Genomic DNA, 26,929 nt, shown 5'->3' on the forward strand with positions numbered 1-26,929 from the left:
TCTATGTGGCACCTTATCGAATGCCTTCTGGAAATCCAAATACACCACATCCACTGGTCCCCCCTTATCCACCCTACTCGTTACATCCTCCAAGAACTCCAGCAAATTTGTCAAACATCATTTCCCTTTCATAAAACCATGCTGACTCTGCTTGATTAAATCATGCTTTTCCAAATGTCCAGCTTCCTTAATAATGGACTGTAGCATTTTCCCAACGACAGATGTTAGGCTAACTGGTCTATAGCTTCCTGCTTTCTGTCTCCCTCATTTTTTAAATAGGGGCATTACATTTACAGTTTTCCAATCCGCTGGGACCTTTCCAGACTCCAGGGAATTTTGGTAGATTGTAAGTAATGCATCCACTATCTCTGCAGCCATTTCTTTTAAGATCCTAGGATGCAGGCCATCGGGTCCAGGGGACCTGTCCACCTTTAGTTCCATTATTTTACAGAGTACGTTTTCTGTAGTGATAGTGATCTTTTAAGTCCGCTCCCACACCTATAGCCTCTTGATTATCGATTATAGGGGTATTTTTAGTGCCTTTTACCGTGAAAACCAATACAAAATATTTGTTCAACGTCTCTGCCATTTTCCTGTTCCCTCTTATTATTTCCCCAGTCTCATCCTCTAAGGAGCCAACGTTTACCTTAGCTACCCTCTTCCTTTTTATATAAAACTGTAGAAGCTCTTGCTATCTGTTTTTATATTTCTTACTAGTTTACTCTCAAAACCCATCTTCTCTCTCTTTATTATTTTTTTGTCATCCTTTGCTGATTTTTTAAAATTTCCAAATCCTCAGGCCTCCCATCAATGTTGGCAACATTGTCTGCCATTGTTTTCAACTTGATACTATCCTTTATTTACTTCCTTAGTTAGCCACGGATGGTTCTCCCTTCTCTTAAAGGCTTTCCTTCTCACTGGAATATACTTTTGTTGCGAGAAATGAAATATCTCCTTAAATGTCTGCCACTGCTCATCAACTGTCTTACACTTTAATCTATTTTCCCAGTCCACTTTAGCCAACTCTGCCTTCATAACCTTTATAATCACCTTTATTTAAGATCAGGACACTGGTTTGAGACCCAACTTTCTCACCCTCAAACTGAATTTGAAATTAAACCATGCTATGATCACTCTTTCCTCGAGGATGAGTTACTATGAGTTTCTCATTACACAGTACCAGATCTAAGATAGCCTGCTCCCTGGCTGGTCACACAACGTACTGTTCAAGGGAATCATCCTCGATACACTTTGAACTCTTCCTCAAGGCTACCCTGACCAATTTGATTTGTTCAATCAATATGAAGATTACAATCGCCCATAGTTGTTGCTGTACCTTTCTGACAAGCCGCCATTATTTTTTGATTTATACTCTGTCCTACAGTGTAGCTACTGATGGGGGGCCTATAGACTACACCCACAAGTGACTTCACAGAATCTTACAGCCCAGAAGGAGGCCATTCAGCCCATCGTGCCTGTGCCGGCTCTTTGAAAGAGCGATCCAATTAGTCCCACTCCTCCTGCTCTTTTCCCATAGCTCTGCAAGTTTTCCCTCTTCAAACTATTTATCCAGTTCCCTGTTGAAAGTTGTCACTAATCTGCTTCCACTACCTGTTCAGGCAGAACATTCTGGGTTATTATAAACACGCTGCAACATTTCTTACCCCTCATGTCGCTTCTGGTTCTTTTACCAATCACCTTAAATCTTTGTTCTTTGATTAGCGACCCTTCTGCCACTTGAAATACTTCCTCCTTATTTACTCGATCAAATCCCTTCATGATTTTGAATACCTCCATCAAATCTCCCCTTAACCTTATCTGCTCCAAGGGGAACATAGGAACAGGAGTAGGCCATTTAGCCCCTGGAGCCTGTTCCCCCATTCAATGGGATCATGGCTGATCTGTGACCTAACTCCATATAGCAGCCTTTGCCCCATATCCTTTTATATCTTTGGTTAACAAAAAGCTATCAATGTCAAATTGTAAATTAACAACTGACCCGGCATCAATTGCAGAATATGGAAGGGAGTTCCAAACTTCTCCCACCCTCTGTGTGTAGAAGTGTTTCCTAATTTCACTCCTGAAAGGTCTGGCTCTAATGTTTAGACTCTGACCCTCGTCCTAGACTCCCCAACCAGCAGGAACAGTTTCTCTCTGTCTACCCCATCTGTTCCCCTTAATATCCTGAAAACTTTAATCAGATCACCTCTTAACCTACTAAATTCCAGGGAATATAATCCTAATTTGTGTGATCTCCCCTCGTAATTTAACGCTTGGAGTGCCGGTATCATTCTGGTAAACCTACACTGCACTCCCTCCAAGGCCAATATATCCTTCCTGAGGTGTGTTTCCCAGAACTGAACACAGTATTTAAGGTGTGGTCTAACATAAGAAATGACTAAAAAAATGATTAAGAAAGGGAAGATAAACTATGAGAGTAAACTAGCACGAAATATAAAAACAGATAGCAAGAGTTTCTATAGGTATACAAAAAGGAACAGCGTGGCTAAATTAAATGTTGATCCCTTAGAGGACGAGACCAGGGAATCAGTGGAGATGGCAGAAACTCTGAACAAATATTTTGTATCAATCTTTACGGTAGAGGACACGAACAATATTCCGACAGTGGATAGTCAAGGGGCTATAGTGGGGGAGGAACTTAACACAATCACAATCACAATCACTAAGGAGGTGGCACTCAGTAAGACAATGGGACTAAAGGCAGATAAATCCCCTGGACCTGATGGCTTACATCCTCGTGTCTTAAGAGAAGCAGCGGCAGGGATAGTGGATGCACTAATTGTAATTTACCAAAGTTCCCTGGATTCTGGGGAGGTCCCAGCAGATTGGAAAACTGCAAATGTAATGCCTCGACTTAAAAAAGTAGGCAAACAAAAAGCAGGAAACTATAGACCAGTTAGCCTAACATCTGTGATTGGGAAAATGTTGGAGACCATTATTAAAGAAGTAGTAGAAGGACATTTGGAAAAGCATAATTCAGTCAGCAGGGATTTATGAAGGGGAAGTCACGTTTGAAAAATTTGCTGGAATTCTTTGAGGATGTAATGAAGAGGGTGTATAAAGGGGAACCAGTGGATGTGGTTTATTTGGACTTCCAGCAGGCATTTGACAAGGTGCCACCTAAAAGGTTACTGCACAAGATAAAGGTTCACGGGGTTGGCGGTAATATATTAGCCTGGGAAGAGGATTGGCTAACTAGCAGGAAACAGAGAGTCGGGATAAATGGTTCATTCTTAGGTTGACAATCAGTAACTAGTGGAGTGCCGCAGGGATCAGTGCTGGGACCCCAAATATTTACATTCTATATTTACGACTTGGAAGAAAGGACCATGTGTAACGTAGCCAAGTTTGCTGACAATACACAGATGGGAGGAAAAGCAATGTGTGAGAAGGACACAAAAAATGTGCAAAAGGACATAGACAGGCTGAGTGAATGGGCAAAATTTTGGCAGGTGGAGTATAATGTTGGAAAGTGTGAGGTCATGCACTTTGGCAGAAAAAAAAAATCAAAGAGCAAATTATTATTTAAATGGTGAAAAATTGCAAAGTGCTGCAGTGCAGCGGGACCTCGGGGTACTTGTGCATGAAACACAAAAGGATAGTATGCAGGTTCAGCTAGTGATCAGTTAGGACAATGGAATCTTGGCCTTTATTGCAAAGGGGGTGGAGTATAGAAGCAGCGAAGTCTTGTTACAGTTATACAGGGTATTTGTGAGGCCACACCTGGAATTCTGTGTACAGTTTTGGTTTCCATATTTACAAAAGGATATACTTGCTTTGGAGGCAGTTCAGAGAAGGTTCACTAGGCTGATTCCAGAGATGAGGGGGTTGATTTATGAGGGTAGGTTGAGTAGGTTTGGGTCTCTACTCATTGGAATTCAGAAGAATGAGAGGTGATCTTATTGAAACGTATACAAATATGAGGGGGCTTGACAAGATGGATGCAGAGAGGATGTTTCCACTGATGGGGGAGACCATAACTAGGGGGCATAATCTTAGAATAAGGGCCGCCCATTTAAAACTGAAATGAGGAGGGTTGTAAATCTGTCGAATTCGCTGCCTCAGCGAACTGTTGAAGCTGGGACATTGAATAAATTTGTGACAGAGATAGACAGTTTCTTAACATATCAGGGAATAACAGGTTATGGGGAGTGGGCAGGGAAGTGGACCCGAGTCCACGATCGGATTAGCCATGATCGGATTAAATGGCGGAGCGGCTCGAGGGGCCAAATGGCCTACTCCTGCTCCTATTTCTTATGTTCTTATGTTTGACTTAAATAGGAGCAGGAGTAGGCCATTTGGCCCCTGGAGCCTGCTCCGCCATTTAATAAGATCTTGGCTGATATAGAGCTTTGTATAGCTGCAGCATAACTTCTACACCCTTTGTATTCTAGCCTTCCAGATATGAAGGCCAGCATTAGATTAGTCTTTTTGATTATTTTTTGTACCTGTCCATACATTTTAATGATCTATTTACCTGGACTTCCAAGTCTGTTTGTTAATTAAATAAATCTGGAATAAAAAGCTAGTCTCAGTAATTGTGACATGACAACAGATTGTGGTAAAACCCATCTGGCTCACTAATGTCCTTTAGGGAAGGAAAGCTGCCATCCTTAGCCGGTCTGGCCTATACGTGACTCCAGACCCACAGCAATGTGCTGACTCTCACCTGGCCTCTGAAATGGCCTCAAACCACTCAGTCATACCAAACCGCTGCAAAGAAGCAGCGGTTGAAGAAGGCAGCTCACAACCACCTTCTCGAGGGCAATTAGGGATGTGCCTTTGTTGTACAATCATTAATGTGCTGAACATTCAGAGTACAGATGCGACGTGAAAAATCCGGTTTTCTGGATTTCGGACACCAGGCTGATCGGTGGCGGATTTGTCTGGAAACTGGAAAATGTTCTGAAATCCGACCCCCCCTCCGTCCTCGGCCCGACCGACACCCCCGATCTCCGTCGGCCCCAACGACCGCTCCCTCCCCCCACCTATCTACCTTCCGCGGCCCAGGCAAAGACGATCCAAATTGCTCAGAATGCGGAACGGCCTTGGCCACGAGGTTTCCGGATTTCGGACGTCACACCTGTAGTGTGCCAGTGGGAGATAGCCAGCTTTGGTTCTCTTCACTTCCAGACTTGGTGCTTTGTGTGTTTTTGTTGCTATCTTATTTCCTTGTGCTGCTATTTGTGCCGTGTGTTGGCCCCGTTGTGTTTGTGTAGCAGCAAGAGAATGTGCAGCAAGAAATGTGAGAGAGCGAGAGCAGCTGAAAGGATGGTGATTGATGAAGGGCAATGTGAGTGTGTGGAGCTGTGGCGGCAGCAAAAGCTTACTGCACCTGGTATTCCCAGGCAGTCTCCCATCCAAGTACTAACCAGGCCTGACTCTGCTTAGCTTCCGAGATCAGACGAGATCGGGCGCTTTCAGACTAGTATGGCCGTAGGCATTTGCTGCTCAACTTTCTCTTTCCTTAAAGGCACACAGTCCTGATTGGCTCTTGTGCTCACTTCTATGTCCCCGCCCACAGACCACAACCTTTCACTCCCTTATCATTCAAAAACATGCCTCTCTCCACCTTAACTTTATTCAATCACCCAGCCTCCACAGCTCTCTGGGACAGAGAATTACACACATTTACAACACTCACACAACAAATTCCTCCTCATCTCACTTTTAAATGGCCCACCCCTTATTCTCAAACTATGCCCTCTACTTAGACATTCCCCCATCAGGGGAAACATCCTCTCTGCATCCACCTCGTTCAGGCCCTCACTATCTTATATGTTCAAAGAAGTTCACCTCCCGTTCTTCGAAATTCCAATGAGCACAGGCCCAACCTGCTCAATCTTTCTTCATAAGTCAACCCCCTCATCTCGGCAATCAACCCTGTGAACCTTCTCTCAACTGCCTCCAGTGCAAGTATATCCTTCCTTAAATAAGGAGAACAAAACTGTACGCAGTACTCCAGATGTGGCCTCACCAATATCCTGTACAGTTGTAGCAGGACTTCCCTGCTTTTATACTCCATCCCCCTTGCAATAAAGGCCAACATTCCATTTGCCTTCCTGATTACTGCTGTATCTGCAGAATAACTTTTTGTGTTTCATGTACAAGGACCCCCAGGTCCCTCTGTACTGCAGCATTATTGTAATCTCTCTCTATTTAAATAATGATTTGCTTTTTTATTTTTCCAGCCAAAGTGGATAACCTCACACTTTCCCACTTTATACTCCAACTGCCATATGTTTGCCCACTCACTTAGCCTATCTATATCCCTTTGCAGATTGTTTGTGTCTTCCTCACAATTTGCTTTCCCACCCAGCTTTGTATCATCAGCAATTACACTCGGTCCCTTCATTCAAGTCATTAATATAGATCATAAATATTGATGATGAGACCCCAGCACTGATCCCTGTGACACCCCACTAGTTACAGTTTGCCAAACGGTAAATGACCCATTTATCCCGACTCTCTGTTTTCTGTTAAACATAGAAACATACAAAGTAGGTTCAGGAGTAGGCCATTCGGCCCTTCGAGCCTGCACCACTCTTCAATATGATCATGGCTGATCATGCAACTTCAGTACCACATTCCTGCTTTCTCTCCATACCCCTTGATCCTTTTAGCCGTAAGGGCCACATCTAACTCCCTTTTGAATATATCGAACGAACTGGCCTCAACAACTTTCTGTGGTAGAGAATTCCACAGGTTCACAATTCTCTGAATGAAGAAGTTTCTCCTCATCTCGGTCCTAAATGTTAGTTAGCCAATCCTCTATCCATGCTAATATATTACCCCCAGCCACGTGAGCTCTTATCATGTACAGCAACGGTCTATGTGGCACTTTATCGAATGCCTTCTGGAAATCCAAATACACCACATCCACTGGTCCCCCCTTATCCACCCTACTCGTTACATCCTCCAAGAACTCCAGCAAATTTGTCAAACATCATTTCCCTTTCATAAAACCATGCTGACTCTGCTTGATTAAATCATGCTTTTCCAAATGTCCAGCCACTGCTTCCTTAATAATGGACTGCAGCATTTTCCCAACGACAGATGTTAGGCTAACTGGTCTATAGCTTCCTGCTTTCTGTCTCCCTCAGTTTTTAAATAGGAACGTTACATTTGCAGTTTTCCAATCCGCTGGGAACTTTCCAGACTCCAGGGAATTTTGGTAGATTGTAAGTAATGCATCCACTATCTCTGCAGCCATTTCTTTTAAGATCCTAGGATGCAGGCCATCGGGTCCAGGGGACCTGTCCACCTTTAGTTCCATTATTTTACAGAGTACTTTTTCTTTAGTGATAGTGATGTTTTATGTCCGCTCCCACCCCTATAGCCTCTTGATTATCGATTATAGGGATGTTTTTAGTGCCTTTTACCGTGAAGACCAATACAAAATATTTGTTCAAAGTCTCTGCCATTTTCCTGTTCCCTCTTATTATTACCCCAGTCTCATCCTGTAAGGAGCCAATGTTTACCTTAGCTACCCTCTTCCTTTTTATATAGCTGTAGAAGCTCTTGCTATCTGCTTTTATATTTCTTACCAGTTTACTCTCATAACCCATCTTCTCTCTCTCTATTTTTTTTTTGTCGTCCTCTGCTGATTTTTAAAAATTTCCCAATCCTCAGGCCTCCCATTAATGTTGGCAACATTGTCTGCCATTGTTTTCAACTTGATACCATCCTTTATTTACTTCCTTAGTTAGCCACGGATGGTTCTTCCTTCTCTTAAAGGCTTTCCTTCTCACTGGAATATACTTTTGTTGCGAGAAATGAAATATCTCCTTAAATGTCTGCCACTGCTCATCAACTGTCTTACACTTTAATCTATTTTCCCAGTCCACTTTAGCCAACTCTGCCTTCATAACCTTTATAATCACCTTTATTTAAGATCAGGACACTGGTTTGAGACCCAACTTTCTCACCCTCAAACTGAATTTGAAATTCAACCATGCTATGATCACTCTTTGCTGGTGGATTCTTTACTAGGAGGTCATTTATTAATCTTGTCTCATTACACAGTACCAGATCTAAGATAGCCTGCTCCCTGGCTGGTCCCACAACGTACTGTTCAAGGAAACCATCCTCGATACACTTTGAACTCATCCTCAAGGCTACCTTGACCAATTTGATTTGTTGAATCAATATGAAGATTAAAATCGCCCATAGTTGTTGCCGTACCTTTCTTACAAGCCGTCACTTTTTTTTGATTTATACTCTGTCCTACAGTGTAGCTACTGATGGGGGGCCTATAGACTACGCCCACAAGTGACTTCACAGAATCTTACAGCACAGAAGGAGGCCATTCAGCCCATCGTGCCTGTGCCGGCTCTTTGAAAGAGCGATCCAATTAGTCCCACTCCTCCTGCTCTTTTCCCATAGCTCTAAAGTTTTCCCTCTTCAAACTATTTATCCAGTTCCCTGTTGAAAGTTGTCATTAATCTGCTTCCACTACCTGTTCAGGCAGAGCATTCTCGGCTATTATAAACACGCTGCAACATTTCTTCCCCCTCATGTCGCTTCTGGTTCTTTTGCCAATCACCTTAAATCTTTGTTCTTTGATTAGCGACCCTTCTGCCACTTGAAATACTTCCTCCTTATTTACTCGATCAAATCCCTTCATGATTTTGAATACCTCCATCAAATCTCCCCTTAACCTTATCTGCTCTAAGGGGAACATAGGACCAGGAGTAGGCCATTTAGCCCCTGGAGCCTGTTCCCCCATTCAATGGGATCATGGCTGATCTGTGACCTAACTCCATATACCTGCCTTTGCCCCATATCCTTTTATATCTTTGGTTAACAAAAAGCTATCAATGTCAAATTGTAAATTAACAACTGACCCGGCATCAATTGCAGATTATGCAAGGGAGTTCCAAACTTCTCCCACCCTCTGTGTGTAGAAGTGTTTCCTAATTTCACTCCTGAAAGGTCTGGCTCGAATGTTTAGACTCTGACCCTCGTCCTAGACTCCCCAACCAGCAGGAACAGTTTCTCTCTGTCTACCCCATCTGTTCCCCTTAATATCCTGAAAACTTTAATCAGATCACCTCTTAACCTACTAAATTCCAGGGAATATAATCCTAATTTGTGTAATCTCTCCTCATAATTTAACGCTTGGAGTGCGGGTATCATTCTGGTAAACCTACACTGCACTCCCTCCAAGGCCAATATATCCTTCCTAAGGTGTGTTTCCCAGAACTGAACACAGTATTCCAGATGTGGTCTAACATAAGAAATGACTAAAAAAATGATTAAGAAAGGGAAGATAAACTATGAGAGTAAACTAGCACGAAATATAAAAACAGATAGCAAGAGTTTCTATAGGTATACAAAAAGGAACAGCGTGGCTCAAGTAAATGTTGATCCCTTAGAGGACGAGACCAGGGAATCAGTGGAGATGGCAGAAACTCTGAACAAATATTTTGTATCAATCTTTACGGTAGAGGACACGAACAATATTCCGACAGTGGATAGTCAAGGGGCTATAGTGGGGGAGGAACTTAACACAATCACAATCACAATCACTAAGGAGGTGGCACTCAGTAAGACAATGGGACTAAAGGCAGATAAATCCCCTGGACCTGATGGCTTACATCCTCGTGTCTTAAGAGAAGCAGCGGCAGGGATAGTGGATGCACTAATTGTAATTTACCAAAGTTGCCTGGATTCTGGGGAGGTCCCAGCAGATTGGAAAACTGCAAATGTAATGCCCCTATTTAAAAAATGAGGGAGACAGAAAGCAGGAAACTATAGACCAGTTAGCCTAACATCTGTGGTTGGGAAAATGTTGGAGACCATTATTAAAGAAGTAGTAGCAGGACATTTGGAAAAGCATAATTCAGTCAGCAGGGATTTATGAAGGGGAAGTCATGTTTGACAAATTTGCTGGAATTCTTTGAGGATGTAACGAAGAGGGTGGATAAAAGGGAACCAGTGGATGTGGTTTATTTGGACTTCCAGCAGGCATTTGACAAGGTGCCACATAAAAGGTTTCTGCACAAGATAAAGGTTCACGGGGTTGGCGGTAATATATGAGCATGGATAGAGGATTGGCTAACTAGCAGAAAACAGAGAGTCGAGATATATGGTTCATTCTTGGGTTGGCAATCAGTAACTAGTGGAGTGCCACAGGGATCAGTGCTGGGACCCCAACTATTTACAATCTATATTAACGACTTGGAAGAAAGGACCGAGTGTAATGTAGCCAAGTTTGCTGACAATACACAGATGGGAAGAAAAGCAATGTGTGAAAAGGACACAAAAAATCTGCAAAAGGACATAGACAAGCTGAGTGAGTGGGCAAAATTTTGGCAGATGGAGTATAATGTTGGCAAGTGTGAGGTCATGCACTTTGGCAGAAAAAAATCAAAGAGCAAGTTATTATTTAAATGGTGAAAAATTGCAAAGTGCTGCAGTACAGCGGGACCTGGGGACACTTGTGCATGAAACACAAAAGGATAGTATGCAGTTTCAGCAAGTGATCAGTTAGGCCAATGGAATCTTGGCCTTTATTGCAAAGGGGGTGGAGTATAAAAGCAGCGAAGTCTTGTTACAGTAATACAGGGTATTGGTGAGGCCACACCTGGAGTACTGCATATGGTTTTGTTTTCCTTTTTTACAAAAGGATATACTTGCTTTGGAGGCAGTTCAGAGAAGATTCACAAGGCTGATTCCGGAGATGAGGGGGTTGATTTATGTGGGTAGGTTGAGTAGGTTTGGGCCTCTACTCATTGGAATTCAGAAGAATGAGAGGTAATCTTATTGAAACGTATACAAATATGAGGGGGCTTCACAAGGTGGATGCAGAGAGGATGTTTCCACTGATGGGGGAGACTATAACTAGGGGGCATAATCTTAGAATAAGGGTCGCCCATTTAAAACTGAAATGAGGAGGGCTGTAAATCTGTCGAATTCGCTGCCTCAGTGAACTGATGAAGCTGGGACTGTGAATAAATTTATGCCAGAGATAGACAGTTTCTTAACTAATAAGGGAATAAGGGGTTATGGGGAGCGGGCATGGAAGTGGACCCAAGTCCACGATCGGATCAGCCATAACCCATAATCGTATTAAATGGCGGAGCAGGCTTGAGGGGCCAAATGCCTAGTCCTGCTACTATTTCTTGTGTTCTTATGTTCTACTTAAATAGGAGCAGGAATAAACCATTTGGCACCTCGAGCCTGCTCCGCCATTTAATAAGATCTTTGTTGATACAGAGCTTTGTATAGCTGCAGCATGACTTCGACACGCTTTGTATTCTAGCCTTCCAGATATTAAGGCCAGCATTAGATTAATCTTCTTGATTATTGTTTGTAGCTGTCCATACATTTTAATGATCTATGCACCTGGACTTCCAAGTCTCTTTAATTAAATAAATCTGGAAAAAAAGCTAGTCTCAGTAATGGTGACATGACAACGGATTGTGGTAAAACCCCATCTGGCTCACTAATGTCCTTTAGGGAAGGAAAGCTGCCGTCCTTACCCGGTCTGGTCTATACGTGACTCCAGACCCACAGCAATGTGCTGACTCTCACCTGGCCTCTGAAATGGCCTCAAGCCACTCAGTCATACCAAACCGCTGCAAAGAAGCAGCGATTGAAGAAGGCAGCTCACAACCACCTTCTCGAGGGCAATTAGGGATGGGCCTTTGTTGCACAATCATTAATGTGCTGAACATTCAGAGTACAGATGCGACGTGAAAAATCCGGTTTTCTGGATTTCGGACACGAGGCTGATCTGTGGCAGATTTGTCTGGAAACTGGAAAATGTTCTGAAATCCGACCCCCCCTCCGTCCTCGGCCCGACCGACACCCCCGATCTCCGTCGGCCCCAACGACCGCACCCTCCCCCCACCTATCTACCTTCCGCGGCCCAGGCAAAGACGATCCGAATTGCTCAGAATGCGGAACGGCCTTAGCCACGAGGTTTCCGGATTTCGGACGTCACACCTGTAGTGTGCCAGTGGGAGATAGCCAGCTTTGGTTCTCTTCACTTCCAGACTTGGTGCTTTGTGTGTTTTTGTTGCTATCTTATTTCCTTGTGCTGCTATTTGTGCCGTGTGTTGGCCCCGTTGTGTTTGTGTAGCAGCAAGAGAATGTGCAGCAAGAAATGTGAGAGAGCGAGAGCAGCTGAAAGGATGGTGATTGATGAAGGGCAGTGTGAGTGTGTGGAGCTGTGGCGGCAGCAAAAGCCTACTGCACCTGGTATTCCCAGGCAGTCTCCCATCCAAGTACTAACCAGGCCTGACTCTGCTTAGCTTCCGAGATCAGACGAGATCGGGCGCTTTCAGACTAGTATGGCCGTAGGCATTTGCTGCTCAACTTTCTCTTTCCTTAAAGGCACACAGTCCTGATTGGCTCTTGTGCTCACTTCTATGTCCCTGCCCACAGACCACAACCTTTCACTCCCTTATCATTCAAAAACATGCCTCTCTCCACCTTAACTTTGTTCAATCACCCAGCCTCCACAGCTCTCTGGGACAGAGAATTACACACATTTACAACACTCACACAACAAATTCCTCCTCATCTCACTTTTAAATGGCCCACCCCTTATTCTCAAACTATGCCCTCTACTTAGACATTCCCCCATCAGGGGAAACATCCTCTCTGCATCCACCTCGTTCAGGCCCCACACTATCTTATATGTTCAAAGAAGTTCACCTCCCGTTCTTCGAAATTCCAATGAGCACAGGCCCAACCTGCTCAATCTTTCTTCATAAGTCAACCCCCTCATCTCGGCAATCAACCCAGTGAACCTTCTCTCAACTGCCTCCAGTGCAAGTATATCCTTCCTTAAATAAGGAGAACAAAACTGTACGCAGTACTCCAGATGTGGCCTCACCAATACCCTGTACAGTTGTAGCAGGACTTCCCTGCTTTTATACTCCATCCCCCTTGCAATAAAGGCCAACATTCCATTTGCCTTCCTGATTACTTGCTGTACCTGCATAATAACCTTTTGTGTTTCATGCACAAGGACCCCCAGGTCCCTCTGTACTGCAGCATTATGTAATCTCTCTCTATTTAAATAATAATTTGCTTTTTTATTTTTCCTGCCAAAGTGGATAACCTCACACTTTCCCACTTTATACTCCAACTGCCATATGTTTGCCCACTCACTTAGCCTATCTATATCCCTTTGCAGATTGTTTGTGTCTTCCTCACAATTTGCTTTCCCACCCAGCTTTGTATCATCAGCAATTACACTCGGTCCCTTCATTCAAGTCATTAATATAGATCATAAATATTCATGATGAGACCCCAGCACTGATTCCTGTGACACCCCACTAGTTACAGTTTGCCAAACGGTAAATGACCCATTTATCCCGACTCTCTGTTTTCTGTTAAACATAGAAACATACAAAGTAGGTTCAGGAGTAGGCCATTCGGCCCTTCGAGCCTGCACCACTCTTCAATATGATCATGGCTGATCATGCAACTTCAGTACCCCATTCCTGCTTTCTCTCCATACCCCTTGATCCTTTTAGCCGTAAGGGCCACATCTAACTCCCTTTTGAATATATCGAACGAACTGGCCTCAACAACTTTCTGTGGTAGAGAATTCCACAGGTTCACAATTCTCTGAATGAAGAAGTTTCTCCTCATCTCGGTCCTAAATGTTAGTTAGCCAATCCTCTATCCATGCTAATATATTACCCCCAGCCACGTGAGCTCTTATCATGTACAGCAACGGTCTATGTGGCACTTTATCGAATGCCTTCTGGAAATCCAAATACACCACATCCACTGGTCCCCCCTTATCCACCCTACTCGTTACATCCTCCAAGAACTCCAGCAAATTTGTCAAACATCATTTCCCTTTCATAAAACCATGCTGACTCTGCTTGATTAAATCATGCTTTTCCAAATGTCCAGCTTCCTTAATAATGGACTGCAGCATTTTCCCAACGACAGATGTTAGGCTAACTGGTCTATAGCTTCCTGCTTTCTGTCTCCCTCATTTTTTAAATAGGGGCATTACATTTACAGTTTTCCAATCCGCTGGGATCTTTCCAGACTCCAGGGAATTTTGGTAGATTGTAAGTAATGCATCCACTATCTCTGCAGCCATTTCTTTTAAGATCCTAGGATGCAGGCCATCGGGTCCAGGGGACCTGTCCACCTTTAGTTCCATATTTCTTACTAGTTTACACTCAAAACCCATCTTCTCTCTCTTTATTATTTTTTTGTCGTCCTTTGCTGATTGTTTAAAATTTCCAAATCCTCAGGCCTCCCATTAATGTTGGCAACATTGACTGCCATTGTTTTCAACTTGATACCATCCTTTATTTACTTCCTTAGTTAGCCACGGATGGTTCTCCCTTCTCTTAAAGGCTTTCCTTCTCACTGGAATATACTTTTGTTGCGAGAAATGAAATATCTCCTTAAATGTCTGCCACTGCTCATCAACTGTCTTACACTTTAATCTATTTTCCCAGTCCACTTTAGCCAACTCTGCCTTCATACCTTTATAATCACCTTTATTTAAGATCAGGACACTGGTTTGAGACCCAACTTTCTCACCCTCAAACTGAATTTGAAATTAAACCATGCTATGATCACTCTTTCCTCAAGGATGAGTTACTATGAGTTTCTCATTACACAGTACCAGATCTAAGATAGCCTGCTCCCTGGCTGGTCACACAACGTACTGTTCAAGGGAATCATCCTCGATACACTTTGAACTCTTCCTCAAGGCTACCCTGACCAATTTGATTTGTTCAATCAATATGAAGATTAAAATCGCCCATAGTTGTTGCTGTACCTTTCTTACAAGCCGCCATTATTTTTTGATTTATACTCTGTCCTACAGTGTAGCTACTGATGGGGGGCCAATAGACTACGCCCACAAGTGACTTCACAGAATCTTACAGCACAGAAGGAGGCCATTCAGCCCATCGTGCCTGTGCCGGCTCTTTGAAAGAGCGATCCAATTAGTCCCACTCCTCCTGCTCTTTTCCCATAGCTCTGCAAGTTTTCCCTCTTCAAACTATTTATCCAGTTCCCTGTTGAAAGTTGTCACTAATCTGCTTCCACTACCCATTCAGGCAGAGCATTCTGGGTTATTATAATCACGCTGGAACATTTCTTACCCCTCATGTCGCTTCTGGTTCTTTTGCCAATTACCTTAAATCTTTGTTCTTTGATTAGCGACCCTTCTGCCACTTGAAATACTTTCTCCTTATTTACTCGATCAAATCCCTTCATAATTTTGATTACCTCTATCAAATCTCCCCTTAACCTTATCTGCTCTAAGGGGAGCATAGGAACAGGAGTAGGCCACTTAGCCCCTGGAACCTGTACCCTCATTCAATGGGATCATGGCTGATCTGTGACCTAACTCCATATACCTGCCTTTGCCCCATATCCTTTTATATCTTTGGTCAACAAAAAGCTATCAATGTCAAATTGTAAATTAACAACTGACCCGGCATCAATTGCAGAATATGGAAGTGAGTTCCAAACTTCTCCCACCATCTGTGTGTAGAAGTGTTTCCTAATTTCACTCCTGAAAGGTCTGACTCTAATGTTTAAACTCTGACCCTCGTCCTAGACTCCCCAACCAGCGGGAACAGTTTCTCTCTGTCCACCCCATCTGTTCCCCTTAATATCCTGAAAACTTTAATCAGATCACCTCTTAACCTACTAAATTCCAGGGAATACAAACCTAATTTGTGTAATCTCCCCTCGTAATTTAACCCTTGGAGTGCGGGTATCATTCTGGTAAACCTACACTGCACTCCCTCCAAGGCCAATATATCCTTCCTAAGGTGTGCTTCCCAGAACTGAACACAGTATTTAAGGTGTGGTCTAACATAAGAAAAGACTAAAAAAATGATTAAGAAAGGGAAGTTAGACTATGAGAGTAAACTAGCACGAAATATAAAAACAGATAGCAAGAGTTTCTATAGGTATACAAAAAGGAAAAGAGTGGCTAAAGTAAATGTTGGTCCCTTAGAGGACGAGACCGCGGAATTAGTAATGGGGAACATGGAGATGGCAGAATATTTTGTATCAATCCTTACGGTAGAGGACACGAACAATATTCCGACAGTGGATAGTCATGGGGCTATAGGGGGGGGGAGGAACTTAACACAATCACAATCACGAAGGAGGTGGTACTCAGTAAGATAATAGGACTAAAGGCAGATAAATCCCCTGGACCTGATGGCTTGCATTCTAGGGTCTTAAGAGAAGTAGCGGCCGGGATAGTGGATGCATTGGTTGTAATTTACCAAAATTCGCTGGATTCTGGGGAGGTCCCAGCAGATTGGAAAACTACAAATGTAATGCCTCGATTTAAAAAAGGAGGCAAACCAAAAGCAGGAAACTATAGACTAGTTAGCCTAACATCTGTGGTTGGGAAAATGTTGGAGACCATTATTAAAGAAGCAGTAGCAGGACATCTGGAAAAGCATAATTCAGTCAGCAGGGATTTATGAAGGGGAAGTCATGTTTGAAAAATTTGCTGGAATTCTTTGAGGATGTAACGAAGAGGGTGGATAAAGGGGAACCAGTGGATGTGGTGCATTTGGACTTCCAGAAGGCATTTGACAAGGTGCCACATAAAAGGTTACTGCACAAGATAAAGGGGTTGGGTGTAATATATTACCATGGATAGAGGATTGGCTAACTAGCAGAAAACAGAGAGTCGGGATAAATGGTTCCTTCTCGGGTTGGCAATCAGTAACTAGTGGACTGCGGCAGGGATCAGTGCTGGGACCCCAACTATTTACAACCTATATTAATGACTTAGAAGAAAGGGCCGTGTGTAACGTAGCCAAGTTTGCTGACAATACACAAATGGGACGAAATGCAATGTGTGAGAAGGACATAAAAAATCTGCAAAAGGACAAAGACAAGCTGAATGAGTGGGCAAAATTTTGGCAGGTGGAGTATAATGTTGGGAAGTGTGAGGTCATGCACTTTGGCAGAAAAAAAAATCAATGAGCAAGTTATTATTTAAATGGTGAAAAATTGCAAAGTGCTCCAGTACAGCGGGACCTGGGGGTAATTGTGCATGAAACACAAAGGATAGTATGCAGGTACAGCAAATGATCAGGAAGGCCAGTGGAATCTTGGCCTTTATTGCAAAGGGGGTGGAGTATAGAAGCAGCGAAGTCTTGTTACAGTAATACAGGGTATTGGTGAGGCCACACCTGGAGTACTGCATATAGTTTTGGTTTCCTTTTTTACAAAAGGATATACTTGCTTTGGAGGCAGTTCAGAGAAGGTTCACAAGGCTGATTCCGGAGATGAGGGGGTTGATTTATGAGGGTAGGTTGAGTAGGTTTGGGCCTCTACTCATTGGAATTCAGAAGAATGAGAGGTGATCTTATTGAAACGTAAAACATTATGAGGGGGCTTGACAAGGTGGATGCAGAGAGGATGTTTCCACTGATGGGGGAGACTATAACTAGGGGGCATAATCTTAGAATAAGGGCTGCCCATTTAAAACAGAAATGAGGAGGATTGTAAATCTGTTGAATTCGCTGCCTCAGTGAACTGATGAAGCTGGGACATTGAATAAATTTATGACAGAGATAGACAGTTTCTTAACTAATAAGGGAATAAGAGGTTATGGGGAGCGGGCAGGGAAGTGGACCCGAGTCCATGATCGTATTAAATGGCGGAGCAGGCTCGAGGGGCCAAATGGCCTACTCCTGCTCCTATTTCTTATGTTCTTATGTTCTACTTAAATAGGAGTAGGAGTAGGCCATTTGGCACCTCGAGCCTGCTCCGCCATTTAATAAGATCATGGCTGATACAGGGCTTTGTATAGTTGCAGCATAACTTCTACACCCTTTGTATTCTAGCACTCCAGATATAAAGGCCAGCGTTAGATTAGTCTTTTTGATTATTTTTTGTACCTGTCCATACATTTTAATGATCTAAGTACCTGGACTTCCAAGTCTCTTTGTTAATTAAATAAATCTGGAATAAAAAGCTAGTCTCAGTAATGGTGACATGACAATGGATTGTGGTAAAACCCCACCTGGCTCACTAATGTCCTTTAGGGAAGGAAAGCTGTCGTCCTTACCCGGTCTGGTCTATACGTGACTCCAGACCCACAGCAATGTGCTGACTCTCACCTGGCCTCTGAAATGGCCTCAAGCCACTCAGTCATACCAAACCGCTGCAAAGAAGCAGCGGTTGAAGAAGGCAGCTCACAACCACCTTCTCGAGGGCAATTAGGGATGTGCCTTTGTTGCACAATCATTAATGTGGCCGAACATTCAGAGTACAGATGCGACGTGAAAAATCCGGTTTTCTGGATTTCGGACACTCGGCTGATCTGTGGCGGATTTGTCTGGAAACTGGAAAATGTTCTGAAATCCGACCCCCCCTCCGTCCTCGGCCCGACCGACACCCCCGATCTCCGTCGGCCCCAACGACCGCCCCCTCCCCCCACCTATCTACCTTCCGCGGCCCAGGCAAAGACGATCCGAATTGCTCAGAATGCGGAACGGCCTTAGCCACGAGGTGTCCGGATTTCGGACGTCACACCTGTAGTGTGCCAGTGGGAGATAGCCAGCTTTGGTTCTCTTCATTTACAGACTTGGTGCTTTGTGTGTTTTTGTTGCTATCTTATTTCCTTGTGCTGCTATTTGTGCCGTGTGTTGGCCCCGTTGTGTTTGTGTAGCAGCAAGAGAATGTGCAGCAAGAAATGTGAGAGAGCGAGAGCAGCTGAAAGGATGGTGATTGATGAAGGGCAGTGTGAGTGTGTGGAGCTGTGGCGGCGGCAAAAGCCTACTGCACCTGATATTCCCAGGCAGTCTCCCATCCAAGTACTAACCAGGCCTGACTCTGCTTAGCTTCCGAGATCAGACGAGATCGGGCGCTTTCAGACTAGTATGGCCGTAGGCATTTGCTGCTCAACTTTCTCTTTCCTTAAAGGCACACAGTCCTGATTGGCTCTTGTGCTCACTTCTATGTCCCTGCCCACAGACCACAACCTTTCACTCCCTTATCGCTCAAAAACATGCCTCTCTCCACCTTCACTTTGTTCAATCACCCAGCCTCCACAGCTCTCTGGGACAGAGAATTACACACATTTACAACACTCACACAACAAATTCCCCCTCATCTCACTTTTAAATGGCCCACCCCTTATTCTCAAACTATGCCCTCTACTTAGACATTCCCCCATCAGGGGAAACATCCTCTCTGCATCCACCTTGTTAAGGCCCCTCACTATCTTATATATTCAAAGAGGTTCACCTCCCGTTCTTCGAAATTCCAATGAGCACAGGCCCAACCTGCTCAATCTTTCTTCATAAGTCAACCCCCTCATCTCGGCAATCAACCCTGTGAACCTTCTCTCAACTGCCTCCAGTGCAAGTATATCCTTCCTTAAATAAGGAGAACAAAGCTGTACGCAGTACTCCAGATGTGGCCTCACCAATACCCTGTACAGTTGTAGCAGGACTTCCCTGCTTTTATACTCCATCCCCCTTGCAATAAAGGCCAACATTCCATTTGCCTTCCTGATTACTGCTGTATCTGCATAATAACCTTTTGTGTTTCATGTACAAGGACCCCCAGGTCCCTCTGTACTGCAGCATTATGTAATCTCTCTCTATTTAAATAATAATTTGCTTTTTTATTTTTCCTGCCAAAGTGGATAACCTCACACTTTCCCACTTTATACTCCAACTGCCATATGTTTGCCCACTCACTTAGCCTATTTATATCCCTTTGCAGATTGTTTGTGTCTTCCTCACAATTTGCTTTCCCACCCAGCTTTGTATCATCAGCAATTACACTCGGTCCCTTCATTCAAGTCATTAATATAGATCATAAATATTCATGATGAGACCCCAGCACTGATTCCTGTGACACCCCACTAGTTACAGTTTGCCAAACGGTAAATGACCCATTTATCCCGACTCTCTGTTTTCTGTTAAACATAGAAACATACAAAGTAGGTTCAGGAGTAGGCCATTCGGCCCTTCGAGCCTGCACCACTCTTCAATATGATCATGGCTGATCATGCAACTTCAGTACCACATTCCTGCTTTCTCTCCATACCCCTTGATCCCTTTAGCCGTAAGGGCCACATCTAACTCCCTTTTGAATATATCGAACGAACTGGCCTCAACAACTTTCTGTGGTAGAGAATTCCACAGGTTCACAATTCTCTGAATGAAGAAGTTTCTCCTCATCTCGGTCCTAAATGTTAGTTAGCCAATCCTCTATCCATGCTAATATATTACCCCCAGCCACGTGAGCTCTTATCATGTACAGCAACGGTCTATGTGGCACTTTATCGAATGCCTTCTGGAAATCCAAATACACCACATCCACTGGTCCCCCCTTATCCACCCTACTCGTTACATCCTCCAAGAACTCCAGCAAATTTGTCAAACATCATTTCCCTTTCATAAAACCATGCTGACTCTGCTTGATTAAATCATGCTTTTCCAAATGTCCAGCTCCTGCTTCCTTAATAATGGACTGCAGCATTTTCCCAACGACAGATGTTAGGCTAACTGGTCTATAGCTTCCTGCTTTCTGTCTCCCTCATTTTTTAAATAGGGGCGTTACATTTACAGTTTTCCAATCCGCTGGGACCTTTCCAGACTCCAGGGAATTTTGGTAGATTGTAAGTAATGCATCCACTATCTCTGCAGCCATTTCTTTTAAGATCCTAGGATGCAGGCCATCGGGTCCAGGGGACCTGTCCACCTTTAGTTCCATTATTTTACAGAGTACTTTTTCTGTAGTGATAGTGATCTTTTAAGTCCGCTCCCACACCTATAGCCTCTTGATTATCGATTATAGGGGTATTTTTAGTGCCTTTTACCGTGAAAACCAATACAAAATATTTGTTCAACGTCTCTGCCATTTTCCTGTTCCCTCTTATTATTTCCCCAGTCTCATCCTCTAAGGAGCCAACGTTTACCTTAGCTACGCTCTTCCTTTTTATATAACTGTAGAAGCTCTTGCTATCTGTTTTTATATTTCTTACTAGTTTACTCTCAAAACCCATCTTCTCTCTCTTTATTATTTTTTTGTCGTCCTTTGCTGATTTTTTAAAATTTCCAAATCCTCAGGCCTCCCATTAATGTTGGCAACATTGTCTGCCATTGTTTTCAACTTGATACCATCCTTTATTTACTTCCTTAGTTAGCCACGGATGGTTCTCCCTTCTCTTAAAAGCTTTCCTTCTCACTGGAATATACTTTTGTTGCGAGAAATGAAATATCTCCTTAAATGTCTGCCACTGCTCATCAACTGTCTTACACTTTAATCTATTTTCCCAGTCCACTTTAGCCAACTCTGCCTTCATAACCTTTATAATCACCTTTATTTAAGATCAGGACATTGGTTTGAGACCCAACTTTCTCACCCTCAAACTGAATTTGAAATTCAACCATGCTATGATCACTCTTTCCTCGAGGATGATTTACTATGAGTTTCTCATTACACAGTACCAGATCTAAGATAGCCTGCTCCCTGGCTGGTCCCACAACGTACTGTTCAAGGGAATCATCCTCGATACACTTTGAACTCTTCCTCAAGGCTACCCTGACCAATTTGATTTGTTCAATCAATATGAAGATTAAAATCGCCCATAGTTGTTGCTGTACCTTTCTTACAAGCCGCCATTATTTTTTGATTTATACTCTGTCCTACAGTGTAGCTACTGATGGGGGGCCAATAGACTACGCCCACAAGTGACTTCACAGAATCTTACAGCACAGAAGGAGGCCATTCAGCCCATCGTGCCTGTGCCGGCTCTTTGAAAGAGCCTGACACATGACTCCAAAAGCAAGAGCTCTGCTCGGAACTCCTTCACGGCAAGCGAGCCAAATGTGGGCAGAGGAAACGTTACAAGGACACCCTCAAAGCCTCCTTAATAAAGTGCAACCTCCCCACCGACACCTGGGAGTTCCTGGCCAAAGACTGCCCTAAGTGGAGGAAATGCATCCGGGAGGGCGCTAAGCACCTCGAGTCTCATCGCCGAGAGCATGCAGAAATCAAGCGCAGGCAACGGAAGGAGCGTGTGGCAAACCAGACTCCCCACCCACCCTTTCCCTCAACAATTATCTGTCCCACCTGTGACAGAGGTTGTAATTCCTGTATTGGGGGGGAGGGAGGGGGGGGGGGCAAGGGAGGGAGAGGGGCGAGGGAGGGAGGGGGGGACGGGGGAGCGGGCGAGGGAGGGAGGCGAGGGAGGGAGGGGGGGGACGAGGGAGGGGGGGGGCAAGGGAGAGGCCGAGGGGGTGGCGAGGGCAAAGGCGAGGCCGGGGGTGGTGGCGGGGCCGGGGGGGAGCGAGTGGGTGGGTGCGAGCCGGGAGGCTGGGGTAGGGCTGAGAGCCGGGCGGGGGGAGGGCGGAGGCGGGGAGGGGAGGGCGGAGGCGAGGCGGGGACCGGTGGAGGGTGGGGGCGGGCCGGGAGGCCAGGAAGTCCGGATTTCAGTTGCCTTCTGTGGAAGATTAATGCACATGGTATTGGGGGTAATGTACTGACGTGGATGGAGAACTGGTTGGCAGACAGGAAGCAAAGAGTGGGAATAAACGGGTCCTTTTCAGAATGGCAGTGACTGGTGGTGTGTCGCAGGGTTCAGTGCTGGGACCCCAGCTATTTACAATATACATTAATGATTTCGACGAAAAAATTGAAGTTACTATCTCCAAGTTTGCAGATGACACTAAGCTGGGTGCCAGTGTGAGCTGCGAGGAGGATGCTAAGAGGCTGCAGGATGACTTGGACAGGTTACGTGAGTGGGCAAGCACATGGCAGATGCAGTGTAATGTGGATAAATGTGAGGTTATCCACTTTAATGGCAAAAACAGGAAAGCAGATTATCTGAATTGTGACAGATTAGTAAAAGGGGAGGTGTAAAGAGACCTGGATGTCATGGTACATCAGTCATTGAAGGTTGGCATGCAGGTACAGCAGGCGGTGAAGAAGACAAATAACATGCTGGCCTTCATAGCTCGGGGATTTGAGTATAGGAGCAGGGACATCTTACTGCAGTTGTTCAGGGCCTTGGTGAGACCACACCTTGAGTATTGTGTGCAGTTTTGGTCTCCTAATCTGAGGAAGGACGTGCTTGCTATTGAGGGAGTGCAGCGAAGGTTCAGCAGACTGATTCCCGGGATGGCAGGACTGACATATGAGGGAAGACTGGATCGGCTAGGCTTATACTCACTGGAATTTAGAAGAATGGGAGGGGATCTCATAGAAACTTATAAAATTCTGACGGGACTGGACAGGTTAGAGGCAGATAGAATGTTCCCGATGTTGGGGAAGTCCAGAACCAGGGGTCACAGTCTAAGGATAAAGGGTAAGCCATTTAGGACCAAGATGAAGAGAAACCTTTTCACCCAGAGAGTTGTGAACCTGTGGAATTCTCTGCCACAGAAAGTTGTTGAGTCCAGTTCATTGGACATATTCAAAAGGCAGTTAGATGTGGCCCTTACGGCTAAAGGGATCAGGGGGCATAGAGAGAAGGCAGGGGTGGGGTACTGAGGTTGCATGATCAGCCATAATCACATTGAATGGTGGTGCAGGCTCGAAGGGCCAAATGGCCTACTCCTGCACCTTTTTTCTATGTTTCTATGTTAGGTGCATCAGTGCAGGATATTGCAACCCGCACCCCTCCCGCACTTTGACCCCAGTGGATCTTCTGGGGTCAGATTTAGTTGAATATCGGTGGGGGAAGGGCATTCTGCTGGCAATATTTCAGGGAGCTGTCAGGCCACCTGCCTTGGTTGGCAAGGAGCAGGGTCACACTTACACTAAAGGCATTCATATCTACGATTGTTTCACGCAGATGACCCATCACTGGTTATTTTATCTGTAGTTTCATCAGATGGAGTATTGTGGCCAATTCTGGGCACCACACTTTCGGAAGGATGTCAAGGCCTTGGAGAGGGTGCAGGGAGGTTTACTAGAATGGTACCAGGAATGAGGGACTTCAGAAAAACTGGGATTGTTCTCCTTGGAGCAGAGAAGGTTAAGGGGAGATTTAATAGAGGTGCTCGAAGTTATGAGGGGTTTTGATAGAGTAAATAAGGAGAAACTGTTTCCACTGGATGGAGGGTCGGTAACCAGAGGACACAGATTTAAGGTCATTGGCAAAAGAACCAGAGACGACACAAGGAGATTTTATTTTTTTTACAGAGCGAGTTGTTACGATCGGGAACGCGCTGCCTGAAAGGGCGGTGGAGGCAGATACAACGGTAACTTTCAAAAAGAAATTGGATATATACTCGAGAAAGAAAAATATGCAGGGACATGGGGAAAGAGCGAGGGAGTGTGGGGCTAACTGCAATGTTATTTCAAAGAGCCAGCACAGGCACAATGGGCTGAATGGCCTCCTTCCGACCCTTAGCAGAGGGGTCAACAACCAGGGGGCATAGATTTAAAGTAATTGATAGAAGGTTTAGAGGGGATTTGAGGGGAAATATCTTCACCCAGAGGGCGGTGGGGGTCTGGAACTCACGGCCTGAAAGGGTGGTAGAAGCAGAAACCCTCACCACATTTAAAAAGTACTTGGATGTGTGCTTGAAATGCCGTAACCTACAGGGCTACAGACCGAGAGCTGGAAAGTGGGATTAGGCTGGATAGCTCTTGGTCGACCGGTGAGGACACGATGGGCTGAATGGTCTCCTTCTGTGCTGTAAATCTCTATGATTCTATGATGCCATGATTCTATTACAGTTAGAACAGCTTATAATAAAAAAAGCAAGTACTGTAATGCGCACACTGCGATGAATTGTCGGCCATTTCCTGTAACAAACAGACCTGACGATAGGGCCGGTGTGGGGCGTACGGATCTGGTAAGGGTGTACCCCAGCTAACAGTCGAGGTAGAATCCGGAGATGCGAAGCGAGGATGTCCTTTCGTAACAGGTGTGTAGGATAAATCATTCTGCAAGGACAAGAGTCATATTGGTGTTACTCTACAGCAATGTTAATGAGGTTCAGCATTTCTTAATAACAATTATCGTTGGTGCATTGGTGCTTACCCGCTATACACATTGAACGGTTTATACTTCAAAACGTTCCGTTTAAACCCTTTCATTTCCCCCCAATCGCTGAATATAACTGGCATTTATATAGCGCCTTTTAACGTCGTAAAACATCCCAAGGCACTTCACAGGAGCGTCTTTACGTAGAATAAAAAGACTTGCATTTATATAGCGCCTTTCACGACCACCAGGCGTCTCAAAGCACTTTACAGCCAATGAAGTACTTCTGGAGTGTAGTCACTGTTGTAATGTATGAAAGGCAGCAGCCAATTTGCCCAAACAAACAGCAATGTGATAATGACCAGATCATCTGTTTTTGTGATGTTGATTGAGGGATAAATATTGGCCCAGGACACGGGGGAGAATTCTCCTGCTCTTCTCTGAAATTGTGCCGTGGGATCTTTTACGTCCACCTGAGAGAAGACGGGGCCTCGGTTTAACGTCTCATCCGAAAGACGGCACCTCCGACAGTGCGGCGCTCCCTCAGCATCGCACTGAAGTGTCAGCCTGGATTTTTCGTGCTCAAGTCCCTGGAATGGGACTATGAACCCACAACCTTCTGACTCAGAGGCGAGGGTGCTGCCCACTGAGCCAAAGCTGACCTAGAATGCGGAATTTTCTGCCACAAACCATGGCTGAAGGAGGGTCCATTGGTATTTTTCAAGCAACTGCGACCCTTTCATAAAGAAGAACATTAGAAGGCCGTGGGGATGCGAGTGGGGGGAGCGAGATCAGATGAGATGGGACCTGTGGAGTAAAACACCACTGTACAGTTGATGCATTGAATGGCCTGTTTCTGTGATGCAACATTTGAAGAGCATGTGCCTGCTGCACAGACCATGGTTGGAAGAAATGTATAAAAGTTGCAGTGCAAGAAAAGAAAAGTGCAAGGGGTTATTACAGCAAAATTCCCCTTTTCTATTTTAGGGTGGACGGCTTTTCGACTTCCATCTTTGTAGCCAGAACATGAGGAAAGTGTATATTTCAGAAAGCCAGCATTCTTTAAATATCAGGCAAAATCTGAGTTTACGTCGGTGGCTGACTCTGGGACTAGAGCTGGAGTACTAATCCATATTAGGGAAAGTTTTGAAACAAAAACAGTCTCATTTCTGGACTGCTAATCTATTGCAAAACCACAATGGCATTTTAAAAATTCTTTTTCAGAGAGTGAATCATTGCTTACCTCGCCATCTGAATCACCAAGTCTCCCCAAGTCTAACACAGGCACACTGAAATGAAGAAAATATTGCTGAAATACGTGCACGAGAGAGACACTGCCACAGGAGTACAAATCGGCAACCCCTTCACCACCTTAAAAAAAATCCCTCCACCACCGGCCCACTCCCCTCCATCACCGGCGCACCGTGGCTGCAATGTGTACTATCCACAGGATGCACTGCAGCAACTCGCCAAGGCTTCTGAACCCGTGATCTCTACCACCTAGAAGGACAAGGGCAGCGGGTGCATGGGAGCAACATCCAAGTTTCCTTCCAAGTCACACACCATCCCGACTTGGACATGAATCGGCCGTTCCTTCATCGTCGCGGAGTCAAAATCCTGGAACTCCCTTCCCAACAGCACTGTGGGAGCACCTTCACCACACGGACTGCAGCGGTTCAAGAAGGCGGCTCACCACCACCTTCTCAAGGGGCAATTAGGGATGGGCAATAAATGCCGGCCTTGCCAGCTACGCTCGCAAATTGATTTAAAAAATATATAAATGCCCCATAAGTCACAAGTGACAATTAATGGTCCTTTGTGCCTCGATACACCAAAATCTTTTTCACACATTGGCAGCCAGCCCTTTAAAGCTGGTAAGCTGCAAAAAGAATTTATGTGCGTGTTCAAGCCCATTTATTTGACAGCTTAGATCTCAGAGGAGCAATGTCTAAGAAGGGTCTCAATACCTCCCTATAT

The 26,929-nt window shown here is 44.6% G+C and overlaps 1 protein-coding gene and 3 non-coding genes across 7 annotated transcripts in view; all 4 read right to left on the minus strand.

Moving 5' to 3' along the window:
* Nucleotides 1-26,929, minus strand: part of caps2 (calcyphosine 2) — a 191,183-nt gene that overhangs the window by 154,528 nt on the left and 9,726 nt on the right. For all 4 annotated transcript variants that reach the window (XR_011596717.1, XR_011596718.1, XM_070900087.1 and 1 more), the window contains exons 4-5: nt 26,196-26,241; nt 24,787-24,912 (exon numbers count right to left, since the gene is read on the minus strand). Coding sequence is in view for 2 of the 4 variants with exons in the window: in XM_070900087.1 (XP_070756188.1) it covers nt 24,787-24,912; nt 26,196-26,241 (172 nt within the window). In the remaining 2 variants the exon portion in view is untranslated. The remainder of the gene's footprint in view (nt 1-24,786; nt 24,913-26,195; nt 26,242-26,929) is intronic.
* LOC139226072 (5S ribosomal RNA) lies at nt 5,345-5,463 on the minus strand. The gene has a single exon (XR_011587204.1). It is a non-coding gene; the product is annotated as a 5S ribosomal RNA (ribosomal RNA).
* On the minus strand, nt 12,214-12,332 carry LOC139225974 (5S ribosomal RNA). Its single transcript, XR_011587189.1, has one exon. It is a non-coding gene; the product is annotated as a 5S ribosomal RNA (ribosomal RNA).
* Nucleotides 18,775-18,893, minus strand: LOC139226022 (5S ribosomal RNA). The gene has a single exon (XR_011587195.1). It is a non-coding gene; the product is annotated as a 5S ribosomal RNA (ribosomal RNA).

This window comes from Pristiophorus japonicus, chromosome 15, assembly GCF_044704955.1.
Source record: "Pristiophorus japonicus isolate sPriJap1 chromosome 15, sPriJap1.hap1, whole genome shotgun sequence".
Classification (NCBI taxonomy): Eukaryota; Metazoa; Chordata; class Chondrichthyes; family Pristiophoridae; genus Pristiophorus; species Pristiophorus japonicus.